At 39.7% G+C, this 23,727-nt stretch overlaps 2 protein-coding genes across 3 annotated transcripts in view; both read left to right on the forward strand.

Moving 5' to 3' along the window:
- The window catches only part of LOC143733204 (protein NLRC3-like), a 261,767-nt gene that overhangs the window by 122,143 nt on the left and 115,897 nt on the right, over window positions 1-23,727 (forward strand). The gene's annotated exons all lie outside the window — the stretch shown is intronic.
- Window positions 3,178-11,574, forward strand: LOC143733315 (tripartite motif-containing protein 16-like protein). The gene is made up of 6 exons (XM_077224990.1): window positions 3,178-3,309; window positions 5,499-5,774; window positions 6,025-6,085; window positions 7,220-7,254; window positions 10,644-10,679; window positions 10,874-11,574. The coding sequence occupies exons 2-6, from the start codon at window positions 5,516-5,518 to the stop codon at window positions 11,398-11,400; spliced, it is 918 nt and encodes a 305-aa protein (XP_077081105.1). The 5' UTR covers window positions 3,178-3,309; window positions 5,499-5,515; the 3' UTR covers window positions 11,401-11,574.

Consider the following 23,727-nt stretch of genomic DNA (forward strand, 5'->3'; position numbering starts at 1 on the left):
GCTATACAAATATATCAGACGCTGCCATTTAGTCTTTATTTACAGACTTGGACACCACACGCGGCTATTGACTGACCACGAACAGGTAATTTAGCCTAATTGCATTTTTCATTCGTTAATGTCTCGCGGTCTTGCTGTTTTTTGTTGTTGTTTGTTTTACAATTAAAACTAAAAGTCTGTTGTAACGCAAGCCTTACTGAACATGTACCGAGTAAAATATTACTGAAAATTGATAAGTAATGCCTTACACTACTGCGTTACAGCAAAAAGTAATATGTTACTGTAATGCATTACTTTTGAAACGCGTTACTCCCAACACTGGTGAAAGGCTAATTAATATGCAGCTCATTATGTATGTGGCACATTATCCGGCCTTTGTCTTCTCAGGTGTGCACACGCCTCCACGCATATTGCCTTTCCAAACAAAAGGTGTCTTATAAAATTTAAATCAATGTATTGTTTTGTGTAAATGATTAGGCAGGATGATTTTCAGATCATTTTGAAGCAAAAACTCTAGGCAACAAACACTCATTTAGTACGTGTTTTGTGGCCTTATTTCAGACACTTTAAGTTTTAGTTTTTTCAATAACCATGCATAAACAATATTCTCTCAAAAATACAAACATGTACATACATGTTGCTCACATATTATGGTAGCCCTGTTTGTGCTATATAGAGTGCAATTAAACCTTTGCTATTAATATGTTTATAAGCAACTGAAAAAAGCACAAATGTCAGGGCATGTCAGAACACCTCAAGGACCCCAAAAACCCCTTAGACCCCAGAGGGTTAAACAATACAATTTCAAATGATGTTATTCAAATTCAGTTTTTCAATGCAATTATTCAAGTTTAGCAATTCAAATTCAAATATAAATGATTGAAATTCAGTTTCAGGTGGCACATATTTCAGCCCATAGACTTCTTTCAAAACATAAAAAATTGTACCAACAACATTAGTGTATGTTTTAGTTCAGTTCCTTTACTGTCCACAAGTGGAAATTTGTCTTTGGCTTAGTTTTACTTACTAGTCATATGGCTGATGGTGCCTTAGAGATGATGATCAGCTCAACTCTGATACGGAGGGCATCAGCACGGAAGATCTAGGAACACAACAAACCATTTGTCACAGAGCCAAAAATATTATACAACGACAGGTTTATTAAAAGGAAAGATTAATCATAGGTCTCATTTATCTGAGAGTATGCATCTCATTTTTTTTTTGTAAAAAAAAGCATTATTTATGACTAATTTTGGAAATATTAAAATAAAATATGAACATCTTCATTTACACATATGTACATGTGTGCTTGCAAACATTGAGCCCTTGGATCTGTGCATGTGTCGATACATGCATACCCACGCTACCCAAACAAACACACACATTAAAACACACAAAGTATTTCAAATTCTTTTTCACAGAGATAAACTTGATTCTACCCTGAACTGCATCTAATATCCATTCATCCATCTGACATTCTCACAGACACACACACACACACACACACACACACACACACACACACACACACACACACACACACACACACACACACACACACACACACACACACACACACACACACACACACACACACACACATGCAAACTGGTTTTACTCTGCAGTGACCCTGTTTCAAAAGAATCTTTCATGTTCTTTGTTTCATCACAGTTTTCAGACTAAATATGATGATATTGTGTTTTGGGACTTTGATGTTCTCACACAGAAAAATATGAAAATTTACAAATAAAGTATACAGACACATATAAATGATTCTCAGTGTCTTGCTTGTCATTTATTTTGTCGCTGCACAATGGCAAATAAGCTCTCTGTGCATGATGTTCTTCATCAGATCATTGATCGAGATTCTAGTGAGGATGTCATGAATCTCAGAAGAAAAACTATCTTCCCTCGTGGGGATGAAGACCAGGACAAACGTACATCTTTCGACCAGAATGTAACCGTAGCATCAGCTGGCCCTCATCATCAGAAGATGCTGCTCATCAGTGGTTTCAAGGTCTGCTCAGTGGTTGCTTCTTCTTCTGATACTTCTTCACTGCAAGATTCCTCCTGCATCGCCTCCTCCTCACTAGTGTCTCGATCAATGATCTGATGAAGAACATCATGCACACAGAGCTTATTTGCCATTGTGCTGCTACAAAATGAAGTATTTATGCTATAACATCTATATTTGTACATTTTAGTCCCAAAACACAATGTCATAATATTTTGTCTGAAAACTGATGAAACAAAGAACAAGAAATAAAGATTCTTTTGAAACAGGGTCACTGCGGACTAAATCCAGTTTGTGCATACATATATAACTTAGTTATACCCTTTGTGAACAAAGTCACTAAGTTTCAATCCAATGCAATGACATTAACTAGTATTTTAGGGAAAAATAAAATCTCCTCTGGGTCAAAATGACCCAAACACAAAATGAAGGTTAGTATTGCTCATACAGTGTCACTTACGTTTAGATGTCAAAACCTTCTTAAAATAAATTAAACAAAAAAAATTGTAAATATGAGAAATTTACAACAAAAAAATAAGAACAGATGCATGGTGATATAGGAGAAAAATATTGTAAAAAAATGGATATGAGGTTATTTAATGAGCTTCCTCACTTCACCTGTGTTTCCCACTTCTCCAGCAGCAGCTTTCTTCAGAAATGTTGAAGTCGTGGAACTTTCCCTCTGTTGTTGAGGGATTATTTGGTTGCTGCTGAAATCACAAAACAATTTTTATCAATATGTATTAACCATTGAGCTAGTTTCAGCCGTGTAAGTGACGTCATCGATTACAGTACTTTTATGTTCATACGTTTATGTTAAATAAATTAGCTCACTTCCAAGCAAAATCTTTACAAAACTATCAAAACCTCTCATCTACACATAAGATGTGATTAAAAGCCCAAACATTCATAAACAAAAGCTCAAGCTATAAAGTTAGCCTACCTCTTCTGAAAACGGTTGAGATGCTAACAGACTTTTTCAAAGACACTAAACCATTTCTATAAAGTAAATATTAAACAGAAGCGTGTCAATTACAGTAAGTAAAAAAATTACATCCTGAGAAAAGTGGATTTCTGGGGGTGAAACCCCATAGACTCCCATTCATTCTGCACTCGCCTGCGAGCGCCCCCGCATGGACAGAGACTGTTACTGCAGCCAGTCCAGAAACCGGAAGTAACCAGATAGTGCTGCTCATACTTTTTTTTTTAACCAAGCAGAGAAAGCGAAAGCGAAATTTAGAATGCTTTGTTTATGACAAGACGCCATTTGACCGGTACAAACAAAAGTTTTTAAGGTATGTGTTAATATCTGTCCAGTATTGGTATTCTTATAATATGTTTCGAAATATATTTGATCTATTTTAACAAAAAAGCGGGCTAGACCATTTGCAACTTTAATGTTTCTGGCTTCCGGGTGACCACCATCAAACAAACCAGATGTGGGACGATTATAAGTTTGTGTGGGACATTACCAACACTAAAACATAACCTGAAACTGTGATGTAATGTTTATCTAACTTAATAAAACATTTGTATTCTGCCTTTCAGCTGATACATTTTTTTTTTGTTTAAAAAATTAGAATAACATCACAATGTAACATAACATGTCCTTTATTTTACATGACATTTAAATTCAACATCACTGAGCCCAAAGGCATCATGCAGATCACTATTTCTGAAACTGTTCTGACCAAGTCCAACTAAAATCCAACAAAATAAATAATAAACAAATAAAATATAAACCAACATGAATTTAGATCATTGACAGTCTTATATATTAAGAATATATTAGATCAAAAACTTTCATATTGTTTAGAAAGGATCTGAATTAAAACAACCACAGCAGGCAACAAGTCGATACATTCTGTTAAATTTTTAATTTTCCGAATTATCCATTTGTTTTCTGACAGGGAACACATGGAACGAATCACATTTTGATCGACATCCGTCACAGCCCACTAGTGACCGTGTTTACTCCTTTCTTTTCAGCCATTGGAAAATTTTTTAAAAACAGCGGTTGTATTTGTAACATAGGCCTACTTCTGACGAAGCGCTGTTAAATACAGGTGAAAAACTACACCGCAAAAAGAATAAATAAAATGCTTTCTTAAAAAGCCAAAAGAACGCATGCACGTTTTCTTAATATGATCATTAAAAACCAACAGACTGATGAAAATGCGGGACATTTTCTCAATATGCGCCGTGCGGGACGAGCGGAAATGCTGTGCGGTAACGCAACGCGGGACCGGTAATCATGTCATTCGCTTCCAGTTACAGTACAAACACGGTCTGTTATGCTGCTTTATTGCAACAATTCAATTGATATCATTGTAATTATAATTTCATTATCATAAACACATTGGTTTGTCGGACAATCTTTTTATTTATTTATATTTTTACCTTTTACTGCACTTTGTTATTCTTCTAAGTTAACTATTATATTAATGAATCGAAAGTTTCACATTCAAAGAAAATAGCTTACGTCCGCATTGCAAAATAAGGTGTTGGTAAATCATATTTATGACACAAGGGAACATCCTTATAGTCAGATCCTATCCTACATGGTAATTTCACTACAACTTGTTCATATCTTCCCAGCAAACACGAACGATCCCAAACGTTCCCATGTGGTTCCAGTTTTGGTTATTTTTTGGGGGGAACCAAATAAGACTCCCTGCAGGTCATTTTCTTTAGGTTATTATCCTTATTTTTTATATAACCTAACAAGGTTAAGCGCTGTGTGAAAAGAATAGGTGGGTTTGTTTGTATCTTTATTTATTTTTTTAAGGTCTGTTATTTGGCACTATAAGAAATGTAAAGTTTTGGTACAGTGTCAGTTAAACAAGTTACAAATTCTTACATATTAATGCATAAATTTAATCTTATTTAATCCTCCATAGGAAGGTGTATGTGCTCAGATTATTTCTATAGATTAAATAATAGTTTAAAACAATAGGCCAACATGGTTTGTAGTATCCTGATTACTGACCATGCCACTTACACTACAGTATCAACATTTGAAGCAGATCAAAACCTTTCATCAAAGATATACATGAATTTTGAACTATACCCGTTCTTGTCCTAGGACAACTTTAATGAACTTTTTTGATCCACTTCAAATATTGACTACTGTAAATGGGACGCGGGAGTTTGAGGCGAGTAAAAATAATGAGGCCCTTCATTTGTGTGTTACTGATTGCAAGTGGAGGTGAATATATTAGAGACACTTGTGTGGGTGTGACACTTATATTTACATGGTTAGTTTAATGAATAATACAGGACATGTTTCAGAATGAGCTGCTGTAATGGGACACAGAACACACTTCTGCTGTTTGACCAGAAGATGGCAGTAAATGAAACCTGTTGGAAAGTAATACACTTTGAATTGAAGGGCTCCTTGCTTAAAGCTTAAGCATTGCTTTAGTTTAGTTTCCATGTGTTTAGAGTGTAATTATTCTGTCTTTTTCTCTTTGTCCTGCTGAAGTGAATCTGTGAAGGAATATGGCGTCTGTTAGGGAGCTTCTCTTGAACTCACTGATGGATCTACTACAAGATGATCTGAAGCTGTTTCAGTGGCACTTAACGAATGATCATGAGTGTATTTCAAAGTCTCAAATGGAAAACGCGGATCGCTTAAAAACAGTGGACAAGATGGTGGCGTGTTTTGGACCAGAAGAAGCCGTGAAAGTCACGGTGGACATCCTGAGGAAGATCAAACAGAACAATCTGGCCGAACAGCTAGAGGACAAACACAAGAAAGGTAATTACACACACACACACACACACACACACACACACACACACACACACACACACACACACACACACACACACACACACGAACACACACACACACACACACACACACACACACACACACACACACACACACACACACACACAGACACACACACACACACACACGAACACACACACACACACACACACACACACACATTCAACAACACCTTCACTCTATGCTGGATTTAATGTGTATTATTACTCTACAGTGTCTCCGTGTGACATTAAACAGTGCCCTGAGAGAAACAACAGTGATACACACACAACCGGGTGAGTGACTACCGGTAATAGTTCAATGTTCTCTGCACAACAACAAAAATACATCCAAGGTAATATGATATCATCATCTTGATATTGCAATTTTACTAAACAAATTAGCCCACTTTCTGTAAATGTAGTCATTTAATGTTTGTTTTTCCACCATTAAAACACTGATTTATAATACATGTGAGGAATACTTTAGCTTATTGATAGAGAATATAGCTTTCATGTAGACAAGAAAACCGAAGCAGAAAAAAAAATACTGTCACACCTGCCAATGGTGAGTGTTGTTAAAGCTGCAGTCCGTAGCTTTTTTGGGTTAAAAAATATCCAAAATAAATTAGAGCAGGTACATAACCAGCCCGTGTTCAAAACTATCACTTGCCGTAGCTCGATTCACAACGGTAAGCTCGTAATAATGTTTTTAACCTTTAACCTTTTCTCACAGCACTTGTAAGTTTGTTATCAATTTGATGGCGGATAGGTTTAAAACGACAATCACCAACTGGAGATTCACCTGCTGTAAAATGCAAAAGACTTCGGAGTGACTACAGAAGAAATGAGACTGCAACCGGCCCATGGGGAAACAAGGATAGTATCGGAAGGGCATTAAATGTAGTCACGCAATGCTGATGCTGTTAACATGAACAGTTTGAGAATAAAGTATAATTTGCACGGTTGACATGATATGATAAGTGATCGTTAGATTTAATCAGCGTGATTTACTGCAATACTTTTTTCCCTTAGTTGGTCACAACAAAAGTGTATGTTACTTGTTCAGATGATATTTTCTGGGGAAAATTCTTACGTTGGTCATACTTCCAAAAAGTAGAACCGGCGGCGACTGACAGCCGCACATTCTCCTCAAAACACTAGAATCATCCGCACTGTGCCGAGCCGAGGCACAACCCACGTAAAGCTGATCATTCCAACAATAACTGCAATTGCAGATTTTGAACAGAGATGGCGACAATAACTGCGGACTGCAGCTTTAAAAAAATTACAGTACATGTATTTTTCCTGCCTGTCATGAAATGCTTAAATTTGCTTATTTTTCAGTTGCATTATATACTTGCTAGTTTCGGTCTTAACTTTGCAGCTTGTTTGTCTCACTCTCTCATTCTGCTTCTATCTGTGCTACAGGAAACATCTGGAGAGAGGCGAGCCGCATCTGAATAGTGAGTCAGATAAAGCAAGATATTTCAATAATCATTGGTCAGATCTCATTCAGGGGGTTACAAATGTCCAGATCATGGCAGATAAACTGTGTCAGCAGCAACTAATTCATGAGGAACAATATTCAGAAATCTCACATGAAAGTTTAACCAGTCAGGAGAGCATGAGAAAGATCTGTAACATTATACGCAAACACAGAGATCCTGTGAAAGCTAAACTCATCTCAGTTCTTCAGGAAGAGAAGCTTTACCACTTTTGAACATTGGTCAGCTTAATCAACATGTGTTTAAAACTGCTGAACACAAACTGAAGACTTTTCTAGTGGTGATTCAGGAAAAATATTGCTTTAACCGAAATATATACATAGCAGCTTTGACTATCTTCCAAAATATTAATTCATACTAACATTTAGGGATGCTCATTACGGTTAATTTTCCTGACCGACAACCGCCGCTCGTTAATCGATTATTAACTGTTAACTGCTAAGATTATAATATTGAATTGGCATTAAATAAAAAATAAAATTGACGCGTATCTGTGACCTGTTAAAAATACAGACAAATGTTTTTTATTTATCAAAGGGTTTATTTTAACGTGCAAAGTGCAAACAGCAGCATACAGAACAGATCAACAACAGAACCTGGATTCACTCACCTGCAGCATTTCTGACAGTGACAACAGAGAAAAACAGAATGAAAATATAGCTGCGAGCAGCGATGACGGGCCCAAGCCGGTGCCACCGCCACCCCGTTGCCTTTGAGGCGGTGCCGCCGGTTTTGGCCCTTTCATCGCTGCTCGCAGCTATATTTTCATTCTGTTTTTCTCTGTTGTCACTGTCAGAAATGCTGCAGGTGAGTGAAAATGTGATGTGAATCCAGGTTCTGTTGTTCTCACATAATATATATATATACACTCACCTAAAGGATTATTAGGAACACCTGTTCAATTTCTCATTAATGCAATTATCTAATCAACCAATCAGTTGGTTGCTTCAATGGCAGTTGCTTCAATGCATTTAGGGGTGTGGTCCTGGTCAAGACAATCTCCTGAACTCCAAACTGAATGTCAGAATGGGAAAGAAAGGTGATTTAAGCAATTTTGAGCGTGGCATGGTTGTTGGTGCCAGACGGGCCGGTCTGAGTATTTCACAATCTGCTCAGTTACTGGGATTTTCACGCACAACCATTTCTAGGGTTACAGAGAATGGTGTGAAAAGGGAAAAACATCCAAGTATGCGGCAGTCCTGTGGGCGAAAATGCCTTGTTGATGCTAGAGGTCAGAGGAGAATGGGCCGACTGACTCAAGCTGATAGAAGAGCAACTTTGACTGAAATAACCACTCGTTACAACCGAGGTATGCAGCAAAGCATTTGTGAAGCCACAACACGCACAACCTTGAGGCGGATGGGCTACAACAGCAGAAGACCCCACCGGGTACCACTCATCTCCACTACAAATAGGAAAAAGAGGCTACAATTTGCAAGAGCTCACCAAAATTGGGCAGTTGAAGACTGGAAAAATGTTGCCTGGTCTGATGAGTCTCGATTTCTGTTGAGACATTCAGATGGTAGAGTCAGAATTTGGCATAAACAGAATGAGAACATGGATCCATCATGCCTTGTTACCACTGTGCAGGCTGGTGGTGGTGGTGTAATGGTGTGGTTTTCTTGGCACACTTTAGGCCCCTTAGTGCCAATTGGGCATCGTTTAAATGTCACGGCCTACCTGAGCATTGTTTCTGACCATGTCCACCCCTTTATGGCCACCATGTACCCATCCTCTGATGGCTACTTCCAGCAAGATAATGCACCATGTCACAAAGCTCGAATCATTTCAAATTGGTTTCTTGAACATGACAATGAGTTCACTGTACTAAAATGGCCCCACAGTCACCAGATCTCAACTCAAGAGCATCTTTGGGATGTGGTGGAACAGGAGCTTCGTGCCCTGGATGTGCATCCCACAAATCTCCAAATCTGTCCTATCAATATGGGCCAACATTTCTAAAGAATGCTTTCAGCACCTTGTTGAATCAATGTCACGTAGAATTAAGGCAGTTCTGAAGGCGAAAGGGGGTCAAACGCAGTATTAGTATGGTGTTTCTAATAATCCTTTAGGTAAGTGTATATATGTCGTCATAAACTCACATTTTAATATTAACAGAGAAAATCATCCTATTCACATGTGCAAAAATTTGCTTGCAAACATCAGTGGAGCGGTGTTTATGCTGAATTGTACAAATTGTACTTCAGAATATTTAAACAGAGCAGTGTAATTATTAAACGTTAGGTTGACTATAATGAACAGGCTGCGATGTCAAGATCTCAATGCCGGAATGCACAATGTGTGTGTGTGTGTGTGTGTGTGTGTGTGTGTGTGTGTGTGTGTGTGTGTGTGTGTGTGTGTGTGTGTGTGTGTGTGTGTGTGTGTGTGTGTGTGTGTGTGTGTGTGGCACGATCAAACAATGGAGACATAAAAACATAATCCGTCATTTTGTTCATACAAGGCATCATTCAAACTGCAAAGTGTTTGCTTATATTTGTGTACACTCGCAATAAAACACAACATTGTGCTTTTGTCAAACTAAACTTTTGTCAAACTGTAACCTACAACTGTCACCCAACCAAAATCTAAGCTTAGTTATGACTGGCTGAAGTCTTCACGCAAGTACATTTTCAGGTCAGCATTTAGAAGGAACAAGGGCCTATAACTTGAACAAACGTTAGGGTCCTTGTCCTTTTTGAGCAAAAGTAAAATAACTGCAATATTCACATCTCTGGAAAAGGACCCTCTCTCAACAGTGGCTTGAATCATATAAAAAAGTAGAGGCCCAGACTGTCGCAGAAAGCTTTGTAAAATCCCATCCGACCCAGGGGATTTACCGCCACACATATCAAAGCAGCCTCCGTAACATCAATGATGCAGTTTCATGATTCAACTAAAACTAATGCTAGTCGCTTCCATATATTCACAGAAATGATCATAATAAGCAGTAGAATTATAATATAGGCAAAATAAATGATTGAGCATGAGACATTTATTGATCAATTGATGTCTCTTTGAAAAAGACTAATAAGGAGGTTGAGGTTTAATCCAAGTCTTATGAAGTGATATGATTACTTTGTATGATGAGCAAAGTGAATTTTGAGTCCTATTTTTTCTAATCAAATCTGTGATCAGTCCATGTCTACAGAAGCCAAATCAAATATGGTGACATGTCAATAATATCAAACCCTCAATAGTGGTTGTGTCAGGATTTGGGCTATGTAAACAGCAGAGACATTTCTAAAGATCTTCTGTGTTGGAGGATTTCTGCATGTGTTAGCAATGGATACAGGATCATTTTCTCTTGACATGATAATCACACTCTTCATGTCTGTTGATTTCCACAGTCGCTGTTCCCAAGACCAGGAGCGAGTTTCTTCAATGTAAGTCAGAAAACAAGCAGAAAAACTCTCTGAGTGTGTTCATGTTCTTCCTGTTGAAGCTGAGAGAAAAGTTGATCATGTAAATGATGATTAAACTGTACTGAGATATGCTGATATATTGAACATGAGAGAGTTCAGCTACATAAAAGATCAGATTCATAATTCCTGATTCTGATGTGTTTTATCTCCATCAGATTCCCATCCGCTCACTCTGGATCTGAACACAGTGCATACACTCCTCCATCTGTCTGAGGAGAACAGAGAGATTACTTTCACTATCCAAGAGGAGTCGTATATTGATCATCCAGACAGATTTGATCATTATCCTCAGGTGTTGTGTAGAGAGAGTGTGAGTGGACGCTGTTACTGGGAGATCGAGTGGAGTGGGAGTGGTGTTCTGCAGATAGCAGTGTCATATAAGAGCATCAGCAGGAAGGGATCAGGTGATGAGTGTGTGTTTGGAGGTAATGATCAGTCCTGGACTTTGATCTGCTCTTCCGGTAAAAACGTATTCCTATACAATAGCAAAGTGACTTATCTCCCTGTAGTGTCCAGCGGTAGAATAGGAGTGTATGTGGATCACAGTGCAGGAACTCTGTCCTTCTACAGCGTCGACAGAGACACAATGAGACTCATACACAAAGCCCAGACCACATTCACTAAGACGCTCTATCCTGGGTTTGGGGTTGCTCTTGGATCAGTAAAACTGTTGAAGAATTAGAATAGACTGTAGAGGGATTCTACCCATAATGCTTTGAGCTGTATGATAAATCATAAACACTGAGATGTTATAGAGTCTCTTATTTTCTCTTCATTACATTAACACAGCTGAACTTCTGTCACTGAAATATCATGTCAGAATAAATGTGTGTAATAAATCCTCATAAAGACATCAGTGTGTGTGACGGTGTGTATCTGTGCTTTTCTCACGCTCTGTTTGTGTTGATGAAGATCACAGTCATTTAGTTTAACTGTAGAGTCACATCACTCATTTATAATTCATGTAGAAGTGGGATTTCTTAAAAGTATTTTAATCCAGGTGTATTTTAGGGGTTCAAGCACTGAAGCTGCTGCAACATTATTGTATTTGCACCGTTTTATCAATTATTCTTTTTCAGCTCTAAACATGTGTGGGCGATAGAGACTGTAAGTCGAACTCAACTATTAAACTCGACACATTATAATGATTTATCTGTCATCCAGCCTCGATTAATTGGAGTGTTATGTTTTTATTACTTGCCGCGCCGGACCCGCGGATTATGATCCGCGCTGCACTATCGCCAAACTATTGGTTCGAGAATAGACATAGGTCGGTGATGTGCCGAATTTCAACTAACAGAACCGTCACAGAGGAAAAACTGTATCTGAGCATGTGACTGTCTGTCCGAGTTTTGTCGAGGCCGGAGGCGGCACTACATTTGACGGAGGCGGCCACCTCGTAATTCTCTATGCAGGAAAAACCCTGCACAACATATTACCTACCCAATTGAAATAGGCCTGGTTGAAATGTTTAATAAATTACATGACTAGTAGATTATATAACATTATAAACCAAAAATATCCTTAGGCTACCTCCAGCGCTGAACTCTCAGGGAGAAATGTGTTGCACTGGCAGACATCATAGACAGTAAAAGATGCGCAGCAAGAAGAAACACTAGTGGTTCACGGCTGCGCATACAGCTGTTCTGGCGCGCAATACAACAAACAGAAATAAACATGTATCTGTACTTACATAGTTGCATGAACGCATTACACAAAGCATAACCAGGTAAACCATGTGTGGAGGGCCATCAGGGCCAGAAGGCCTTCTCTGCTGCGCTAAACACTATCAGAATCCCTCACTTCAGCTTTAATATATTTTTTTCCATGAAGGAGTATTCAATTATTCCCAATAGTCCATTCTCTTAATTCCATAGCTTTTCTCTTGGTTGTGCTGCTTCCAGTAGTGTATGTTTATGTTAGAGCTTTTATCCAATCATATTTCAGCCATCATGTGTTGCCATGGCCAAAGAAATATGCCTTGAGGCCTTCAGAATCGATAGTGCGGGCGTTCGTAGCTTAAAATGAATGACAATGAAACCGTTGCTTTAACCAATCAGATAATCAGTCAGATTTAATCAGCCAATCAGATTTCGCATAGACTGCACCGGGGCCATCTAGCAGGCGTACAATAACGTCAGCATTTTCACGTCCTTTGATTGGATGGTCAGAGCGCGTACTGTCACTGGTAGTCAGAGCTAGCTAACCGCATCTGTAGCAAACGAAAAGATAATCGGGCTGATTTTGGGGCGTTTCCCTAGCCTGGTTCTACCAGACTCTCGTACATTTCATTTGTACAGAGAGTCTGGCACCGCTCCATTGACAAGCGTTAACTTCCTTGTAGGCGGGTATTCTATTGAAGTCTAAAACTATTGGATCTGCCCAGAGTCACTCTATCTGCCATAACCAATCACTTACGTTTGGTCGTGACATATGTCAGGCTAGCGTTTCCCCCCTTCCGACAATCCTAGCTATGTCCCGATTATCTTGATGGTTCTACAGATTATCTTATCAGATTTTCCCTTGGTGTGAGGTGTGTTAAGAGTGTCCGAACCTGATCGGAAGAACGTCGGAGATGGAGCTGATTCTCTGGGCGGTGCCAAAACGAATGTGACAGCCACGCGGGTTTGGCAACTTGAAGGCGGATCCGCTTAGGAGTCTCCTGCTCTTATGGCTATAATCGCCCATACCTAGCCCAGGAAACACAGATTTTTTCTCACCACTTTGCTGATCTCCAGATGAGAATGGCTTTTATATAAGCCTTCCTTCAATTTTGTTACCAAGTGCAGAGAACAAAACATTAACCAAAAAAATAATCACACAATTGTGCACATCATTAAAAGTGTAGGCTATTCTAGGACATCTGACAGGTTTGAATTAAAGGTCAAAATAATACTAGTTTCTAACAGTAGGGGTCCAGCGAAAAAAATCGGCAGCTGCCCAGCAGGAAGCCCTGCCAAATTAGGAGGGACCTGCTATTTCGTGGCAGCCAATCAGTATCGTCCAACGTAGCAGTAACCAATCACATGTAACTGGAAGTCAAGCGACGGCAAGCAAATGGTCAGTGGTGGCGCCGGCGATACCTAGTAAACCATACTAGAAACATGGTTAATCATGTTAAACCATGCTAAACCATGCTAGAACATTTTCAAACTTTCTGGCTACGCTTTTTCAAGCCAACTTAAAGTTTGTCTACGAACTACTATCTAGTTCAGGATTGTTGTTGATCATTCTGATTTCAGAACAACAAATACCAACCCTGTTTCAAAAGCTACAGCTGCTTTATTAAACCAACACAAGAATGTATTTAAGTACTATAAATGTAAAACTAACTTAAATGATAGCAAAATATGATTTTAAATAAAGGTCATTGATGAGACAGTGTTCTTTTTTTTTTCTTTTAGACGGGACTTTTATTATTTAAGTTAAAAATTATGTTTATGTATATTTAATAAATATACAATATGATTACATCATACTAGGCATTTCTTTCTGTATGTATATTTATACATATATCATTATTTAACAAACATGTACACTCATTCAAAAAAATATATATTTATACACGTACAAATTCAAAATAATATAAATCAAATAATATAAAATAATTACTAATAAAAGTAGGCCAATTTTATTTATATAAGTACTAAAATTGAATATAAATTGATATAATAACTTATTTGCCTGGCTAAAAGCGGCATCCACCTCCGACTTCTGGTTATTAACGGCAGCTGATGTTATATTGGCAGGTACGGTCAGCTGTGGTATGGACTTCCTGCTGCCAGCTGCTGATTTTTCGCTCATGACATAATATTGTTTCAAATCGAATGCAATGTTTCAAATCACAAGGCCTGTTATACATCAAACAAATATTAGGTCTTCCTATAAAATGAATACCAATTTTTTAGATCAATTGTTTATTGTTAAATGAATACCAACTTAATATAATTATTTTCAAACAAACAAATTAAATGTCAAGGCCAAGAAAATAGGCCACGAAAAACACGTCCCACCTGGATTGAGATTTTTTTTAAACATTCATTTTCATTGTAAATCTAGACCTATTCATGGGGCCGGATCAAGAAGTGCATCACAAATATTCAATGGTGCTCTATTTCTCTGTTCTTGTCTAGTTTGTAGCAATGAAACAGACAACACCACCATTCAATGTATTTATTTTTACAACATTAGAAACAATGATCAATTTTACACACCTGATTGCAACCTGTCTTTCTTGAAAAAAACCTGCAACCTGTCTTTCTTGAAATGTCTCTTTTAGAACAAAAAGGAATAGAAAGACTGTGCCTGTCTCCTTATCAACATTAAGGCGAAGGACACGTGTAGACGTTCAAAAAAGGCGAGGTGAAAGGAGGACCATTAAATTATTTTATTTTTTTTAACCTTTATTTAACCAGGAAAAGTCCCATTGAGTTACAGTAAGTCTTCTCACAGGGAGTCCTGGCCAAGACAGGCGGCCAAAAAGTTTCAAAAATAAAAATAAGAGACAGGACAAAGATTACATATTACACCACAAATCTCTATACATACACTAACAAAACATTTTACCTACTTATATAGGCAAATACAGACAAAAAAGGGCACCTAGTTAAAAGCAATTACATTGTTCAGTCAGAGTGGACTTTAAAAGGCTTTTAAAAGTATTAATAGGTGGAAGTGATTCTAGATTTAAGGTATTTTGGAGTTCATTCCAGACATTTGGTGCATATGACGAAAAAGCTTTTTTACCAAGTTCAGTTCTTGTTGATGGAATAATTAATATAATTTTTTTTGACGACCTTGTCCTGTAAACACTATTTTGGTAAGTAAGCAGATTTGAAATGTAAAGGGGTAATTTACCCATGAGTGCTTTGGCAATAAAAATCATTAAATGTAATTTTCTTCTGAGGGAGAGGGAGGACCATTGTACAGTTTCATACAGAGTGCAGTGATGAGTCCTAGCTGCTGCACCTGTAATGAAACGTAAAGCTGAGTGGTATAGTACATCTAGTTCCCTTTCAAGGGAACTCGAGCTGCGTTTGAGACGCGGTGGGAACGCTCTGCGTAATTACGTCATGAAGCACGTGTAAAATCAGTCCAATGGAAGCCCACTACGACATAGCCGACGTCATAGACCAGGAAACTATAAAGCAGCCCTGAAATCAGACCGCGACAGCTTCTGTACCTTCAGCAAGCGCTCTCTGTATATCTGTCCTTGTCTATTTATTGTTGTCTGTCAAGCCCAATATATCTATCATTATTATGGCGAGCAAGCAAGATTATAGACGGTGTGTTGTTCCCTGCCCTCGTTATATTACGGGTGGGGACGGACATCAGCTTTGTGTTGCTTGTTTGGGAGTGGAGCATGCCCAGTCAGTCCTCGAGGGGGCTGATTGTGAGCATTGTATGAGTCTATCTATGAAGACGCTCCGCTCTCGCCGATCGTTCTTTGAGGAGGACGGTACGGTTTGCGCTCCCCGCGCGTTTCCCGCTGATGCCTAGACACGGCGGCGACTCGCATTTTGGGGTTCGCAAACGGATCTGACAGCGTGGGTTGGGACGGGCCCCGCCCTATCTCAGCTTTCACCTGCAGATCCAGTGTGCTGCGATTTCCAGTTCCGAGGAATTGGTATCGTTAGTGTTTTGTTAAGAAAAAGTGAACAAAACAAATAAAAATATTAAGAAAAAGGCAGATGTTTGATATTCAATAAATAGGCAGCTCATAACTCTGTTGAATAAAGAGGAGCTTTTTTAAACGAGGTTTTTCTAATGATGTTGCTAGTTAAATATTTACTGGCATCTGAACATTATGAGAGTGACAATAAAAAGAGTTTATTAGATGAAATATATCTAAAAAAACAGGAAAACTCTGTATCTCAGCCTCCTCGTCGGGGACTACTGGTTTTTCCCTATCTCCACACTGAGGTGTCGAGATCGTGGAATAAACCGTTTTCTATTTTATGTGTTTAATACCCAAACGTCTAACTAGAGTAATGTTATGGGTATTAAGTATCATGGTATGACAGTGCCTTGGATTATAAAGACGCTTGCGAGCTTTCTCTCTCCCGAGTCGGCGTCATCATTTTTTAACCCCGACGTTACCCACCAGCCATCTTTAATAATAAATAAATTTTATGAGGCAGTACTGGTGGGTAAAGTATTTAAGGACATAGATGAATGTGAGGATGTCAGCATTGACTCTATTCGAGAATATATTCGAGAATATATATATATATATATATATATATATATATATATATATATATATATATATATATGTTTATATGTATACGTTTTTCTGATATAAAAATAAAGAAAGATAAAAATGTCTGTTCTTCTGGACGCTCCGCTTTCAAGAAAACTAAACCTTTCAGCGGCATTCCAGAGGTTTCCTCCTCACCAATCTATGTTCATGAAACTGGCATAGAGTGCAAAAATAAAATAAAAATGAAGACCTGATGCCGAGGCTATCAGGCTTCTAAGGGTGGTCCCCTCCGGGGTAGGGACGGTTTTGAGAAATCGTTTCTCCTCGGCGCCCTCTGGGGTGCGACTCTCTGAGGAGGGTCGCAGCGCTGCCAGTTCGGTTGTTCCCTGCCGGCTCGCCGTTCAGGGCACCGAGGTGTCAGCGTCCCCATACGATCCTCCGAGGAGGGTCGTAGAGCAGTCAGTTTGGTCTCCCTGCCGGTTCGCCGTTTCAGGGTGCCGAGGTGCCTGCTTTTTCCTACGATCCTCCAAGGAGGGTCGTAGGAACTAAGCTAGTTAGAGGTAGGCAAGATCTAAATTAAAAGAGGACTGTCGTCATCTCTAATAAAGCTTAGACAAGAAGTCTTGCCGAAAGAAAAAGGGAGGGACGGTTTTGAGAAATCGTTTCTCCTCGGCGCCCACTGAGGTGCGACTCTCTGAGAAGGGTCACAGCGCTGCCAGTTCGGTTGTTCCCTGCCGGTTCGCCGCTTCAGGGCGTCGAGGTGTCAGCGTCCCCGTGCAATCCTCCGAGGAGGGTTGTAGAACGGTCAGTTCGGTTGTTCCCTGCCGGTTCGCCGCTTCAGGGTACCGAAATGATTGTTCAATCAAATCCAGAGGCCAGTCTCGAGAGACTGGTTCCCTTATCTGAATTTCTGGCAGCGTGGAAACTTCTGCCTAATATTTTCTCTATGGGTCCTGCACATAATAGAAAAGGGTTAAACGGAGTTGTGGAAACGGTGGGCTTGGTCTCTGAGGGGGCCCAGCTCATAGAATCCGGTCTCTCGACTGAGGTCGTTGAGACCGTCCTTCAATCCAGAGCTCCTTCCACGAGAAAACTATGTACATTGAAATGGAAACTGTTCTCTACATGGCGTGGAGAACGTTTTTTAAATCTTGTTAACTGCCCGGTTGGTACAGTTCTCGATTTTCTCAAGACCGTTTCTCTGCTGGATTATCTCCCTCCACCTTAAAGGTGTTCGTAGCGGCTATATCTGCTTATCACCCCTCTCGGTACTTCTTTTGGGAGAGATCCTCTTATTATTTGTTTTCTCCGTGGTACATTGAGGCTCAGGCCTGCACTGCAATCTAGAGCACCGGCTTGGGATTTGGCCATTGTACTTGAGGGTCTGGCCTTGGCTCCCTTCGAGCCCATCGAGGAGGTTTCAGAAAAATTCCTCACTCTAAAGACTATATTTCTCCTTGCTATTTCGTCTATCAAGAGAATGGGTGATTTACATGCTCTGTCGGTTGCTCCTTCATGTCTGGAATTTGCACCTGGTATGGTGAATGCATTCCTCTACCCTAGACCGGGTTATATTCCTAAGGTCCCACTAAATGTTGGGGAACCAATAGTGCGGCAGGCCTTTTATCCTCCTCCCTTTAATACCCCAGATCAGGAACAGCTTAACCTGTTATGTCCAGTCCGGGTTTTAGATGCCTACGTTCACAGAGCTGCTCTGTGGCGTAAATCTGAGCAATTATTTGTTTGTTTTGGGTCACTCAAGAGAGGATGCCCTGCATCTAAACATGTGATGAGTAAATGGATAGTCAAGGCTATTTCATTGGCTTATGAAGCGGCCGGACGGCCTTCACCTATGGCTGTGCGGGCCCATTCTACTCCGAGTTTGGCGGCCTCTATGGCCTTGATTTCGGGAGTTTCCCTTCTTGACGTGTGTAATGCGGGAGGATGGTCCTCTCCGCTTACATTTGTCAGGTTTTATGACCTTGACCTCTCCACTCCTGGGTCGAGGTTGCTTGCTTCTTAGTGTGCGCAGGACTTCACACAGAACGGGCATTTGTCACTATGGCGTAGTGAGTATGGGGTTCCTACCGCGTCTCAAACGCAGCGTCTCGTTCCCTATCAGGGAACCAGGGTTACATACGTAACCTGAGACGTGTTTTTAACAAAAATGAAGTAGAGTGCATATAAATTTGGTCACCATAATCCAAAACTGATAAGAATGTGCTCTGCACCAACCTTTTTTCTTGCTGAATAAGGATAGCACTTCTTTAATCTAAAATAAAAACCTACCTTTGGTCTACGTTTTTTTAAAAGGCTCTCAATATGGACCCCAAAGGACAATTTATCATCAAACCAAATACCTAGGTATTTGTAAGAATTCACTCTCTCTATTGGAGTACCACTTTGTGTTAAAATAGAAAAAACAATAAAAAGAATTTGAACGTGTAAAAACCATTGATTTCGTTTTTTTAGCATTTAATACCAACTTTAATCCTACCAAGGATTTTTGTACCTGACTAAAGGCAGACTGTAAATAATGAATTGCTTCCTTCAATGACGTAGCAGAGGTATACAAAATTGTATCATCTGCGTAAAAATTAGCCTTTGTTTGATTCAGATCCATACCTAAATTATTTATATAAATAGAAAATAAAATAAGACCCAGAACTGATCCTTGGGGAACACCCATTTTTACCTCTAGTAAGGATGAGGTACAGTTATCTAATGCCACACAATGAGTTCTACCACTCAGGTAATTAGAAAACCAATTTAGCACAGTGCTACTAAAACCTATGTTTTGCAATCTTTGCAGAAGAAGATGATGGTCTACGGAGTCAAATGCTTTATTTAAGTCAATGAATAAAGCAGCACAAGACTTTTTGTCATCTAAAGCTTTTACAATATCATTTGTAACAGCGGTTACAGCCGTAATTGTACTGTGTCCTTGCCGGTGTCAGGAGCCAATCAGATCCCTCACATGTCACCACGCAAAGATCACTGTCCCCAGATTACTGATCACCTGCACCTGTTTCCACTCAGCACTCACTTCCCAGCCAGCACAAAAGCACCCGATTCACTCCCAGTCATTGTCAAGCCTCCAACAGGAACGACCCTTACCAGTCACCCCTTGTCTCACTCTGAGCCATCCTTCAGCAACGGACGTAAAGTATACTTACCTGAAAGAAACTAACCTTGTTGTCCTTGTTCTGATGTTCCCAGGATCCGCTCCATGACTCATGTTCTCCGTTTCCTGGAATCCGCCACGAGTCCCGTTTCCAACTGGATGAGCTGCAAGAGAAAGGGAAAGTATCACTGAACTGGTGAGCTCATTGTCAAGTGCACTTCAAAGGATCTACTCACCTGGAATCCTTCCTGAATCACGCCTATCCACGAACGATCTGAAAAGAGAGAAAAACTCAAGTTATTGATCTGTGTTCCCCGCCACGTTATTCCTTAAGAAGAGGATTCACTCACCTGGATGCATTCCTGCCACATATATCCTCTTCGAGATCACCGTTGAACTCCCGAAACCCTGCATACTTACCTTTGAGTTAAATAAAGATACATTTATGTTTATCACTTACCTCTGTCTCCGAGCCTGAATCCTGACAGCCGGAAACCAGACTGAGTGGAACTTAAAATACAGTTGTCAGTTAAAAAATATTTTAGTTGCTCATTTATAAGAGACTCAAACAGTTTAGCCAAGACAGATAGTCTGGAGATTGGCCGATAATTGTCTAAGACCGCTGAATCTCCACTTTTTAATAGTGGGAGAACAAATGCAGATTTCCATGACTTAAGGATAGAACCACTGTATAGACTGAGATTAAAAATGGAGGAGATTGTCATGATCCTGGCTCTTCTATCTTTCTCTGTCTCCCTCTTGTGCTCATTCACATACACTCATACACACATTTACGCACCTCTACTCGCATTCACGTCCTCATTATCTCATCTCCTTCAGCTGTTCACATACACTCACACACACATTTACGCACCTTCTCGCATTCACGTCCTCATTATCTCATCTCCTTCAGCTGATCCCACTCTCCTCATTCTCTGCGCTGGCTTTCACCAGCTGTTTCCTAATTTTCCCCTGATTGCTTCTTCTTCTAGCTCTTCCTGTCCTTGGCTCTTTGTCAGATTATTCGATGTATAAGCTCATGCTATACGCTCACTCTATTCATCCGTGTCCTGTCTTGTCCTGTCTTGGAGTGTGGTGATGCTCAATTACCTGCAAGTATTACTGTGTTATCTGCTCTCTGAATTCTGTTCAGTTCTGGACGCTGAGATCCTCCACCTCGCCATAGACCTATAGCTGGCGTCGACTCTCTTCACTGGAGGCTCGAGGGTTCTCTGATTCGACAGTCACCGACCGCTTCCGCACTATTTGCAGTCCAGAGGAGGGGATTTCTGTTCTCGTTTAGAGCCGAGTGGCCGATCCTGATTTCTCCAGTTTTTCCCCTTGAACTAATGTCTGTTGCTAAGGACAGTTGAATGTTAATTAAAGACTGTTGATTGCTGCACCTCGCATTAGGGTACCTTTTAATAACAGAGATAGGATCAGCAATCAAATTTGCAGCAGTTTTGAGTAAATATGGCTCAATCTGGTCTGGGCCAGCAGACTTTTTACAGTCCAGGCCTAACAATGCCTTTCGTACTTCAGAGACAGTTACAGGAGTAAAATTAAAATTATTCAAACTTACATTAGACAAGTTTGTGATCGAGGTCAGTGGCGTCATGCCCATTCAAAGTGAATGGGGGGCACGTGCCCCCTCAGATTTTTCCTCCCTGATAATTTTTTTGTCACAACTTAATTCCTATTATGCTCCATAATTACCAGAGCCTATAAAGACTCAAATGTATTCTCAGGTATGTGATTTTTCCGGATTAATCCGGATTTTCGGACCTGAAAATGTGACCTACGTGAATCATGCAGATCTATAAAAAAAATAAAGGGGGGGGGGGGGGTCTGCCGGAGTGAAAAGGAGTGGATATGAGGACATAACAGGCTGACGTGCGTACAGATTTTTTCCTTCCTTTCCAAGTATCAAGGACGTATTTGCGTTCAACTTGTTCACCTGCTCAATTTCTTACCTCAGTCGCTCTCGCGCTACAGTGGTATCGTTGTCAGTTGACAAGAACATCGCCGTTAGGCCACCAGTAGGGCTGGCCGATACATCGATATAAAAAATATATCTATATATTTTTAAATGTGATATGGAATTAGACCATATCGCATATATCGATATAGTTCAAATTTGCGCTATGATCCTTGCTCCAAACAAGCTGACTGCTTTTGTAGAAATATGTATATCGTGCATTCTATCAGTTGCAGTTCTGGCGCCTCCGTCTCAACAGCATTAGTGTACAACGCGACAAATACTCACATCAAATGTTAACGCAGAGGAACGGGACACATCAGTTCAGTGAGTTCACAAAAGTTAATTATTTGCATGTGCTTTAAAGCCTTGCCGGTTAAACATGTCATTCACTGCTGATGCGCTGTTCTAACATGCGATATACTGAGCGCAAACACCCGACGCGCACATTCACTAAAAAAGCCTGTCTAACAGCGCCTGGTTACTGGACTAAGTTATCTTTCGAGTCTTATTTCGCTAATACTCTCAAATACACACAAGGTTACACACAAATACATAAGGAAAGTTGGTTGTGTCTAAACTGAAAGCAAACCGAGGAAATTGAGAGAAATCTGTTTGTCAAATGCGTGTATAGAGGCGTCGCGTACAGGTCTTAAAGAGACAGTAGCCCAAATAATAAACATGCAGCCGCTTGTCCTTAAAGGGATCGTTCACCCAAAAATAAAAATTCTGTCATCATTTATTCACTGTAATGTTGTTCCAAACCTATATTAATTTATTTCTTGTGCTGAACACAAAAGAAGATATTTTGAAGAATGTGGGTAACCAGACAGTTGCTGGTCCCCATTGACTTCTATAGCAAAAAAATATACTATGGAAATCACCGGGGTACATCAACTGTTTGGTTAGCCACATTCTTCCAAATAACTTCAACAGAAGAAAGAAACTTATTCAGGTTTAAAACAACTTGAGAGAGTAAATGATGACAATTAAAATTTTTGGGAGAACTATCTATTTAATGTTAATAAAACAACAAAATCGGTATATTTTCCTGCTTTTTTGTCCTTAGCCAATCACATGCCTGATTCTTCTGGATGTGTAATAAATCGGTCAGCATCAGCCCGCCCCTTTTTCCTAATATGGTGTCTGTGTATATCAAACAGCGCTCTAGAATCTTTGCTGTGTATGTTCAAGCAACTCACTCGTCTCGCACGTTGAGCTGGCAATGTTTTACAGATGGTCTTGAAGTGGTAAGTGGGCAAAGCAACAAATCGGCATTTAATTAGTTATCGGATGATATTAAAAGATAGTGGGATTATTTGTGGTTGACCTGGAAATTTTAACTTGATCAAAAAGTTATGGATTTGATATTAGCTGCGAATTCAGAGCATTAACTTAAGTTGTGTCAGTGTAACGTTATCGATAGCTAGCCTAGTCTAACCGTCAGAAAACAATTGCCTCTGATTGTGCCCCCCCAGAATTTTGGCTTGCATGACGCCCCTGATCGAGGTTACACTATCTGTGGGGTTGACTGGCAGTGTTGACTGAGTAATGATTCCTGCATTAATAAAGTGCTTGTTGAAAGTATCTACTATATTTTGTTTACCCCTTACTTCACCTTGGCTTGCTATTATAACCTCAGGGATAGTGGGCAGTGGCACGTCACCCGAAGAAGATTGAATTGCTTTCCAACATATTTTGGGGT

This window comes from Siphateles boraxobius, unplaced genomic scaffold, assembly GCF_051911475.1.
Source record: "Siphateles boraxobius isolate OS27281-9 unplaced genomic scaffold, OSU_SipBor_1 125, whole genome shotgun sequence".
NCBI classification, from domain to species: domain Eukaryota; kingdom Metazoa; phylum Chordata; class Actinopteri; order Cypriniformes; family Leuciscidae; genus Siphateles; species Siphateles boraxobius.

Bases quoted from the DNA above. Each gene is read 5' to 3' on its own strand.
- LOC143733315 (XM_077224990.1), top strand. From the start codon at position 5,516: ATGGCGTCTGTTAGGGAGCTTCTCTTGAACTCACTGATGGATCTACTA. The intron at 5,775-6,024 runs GTAATTACACAC...ATTACTCTACAG, and splicing joins AGAGGACAAACACAAGAAAG to TGTCTCCGTGTGACATTAAA. The intron at 6,086-7,219 runs GTGAGTGACTAC...TCTGTGCTACAG, and splicing joins AGTGATACACACACAACCGG to GAAACATCTGGAGAGAGGCG.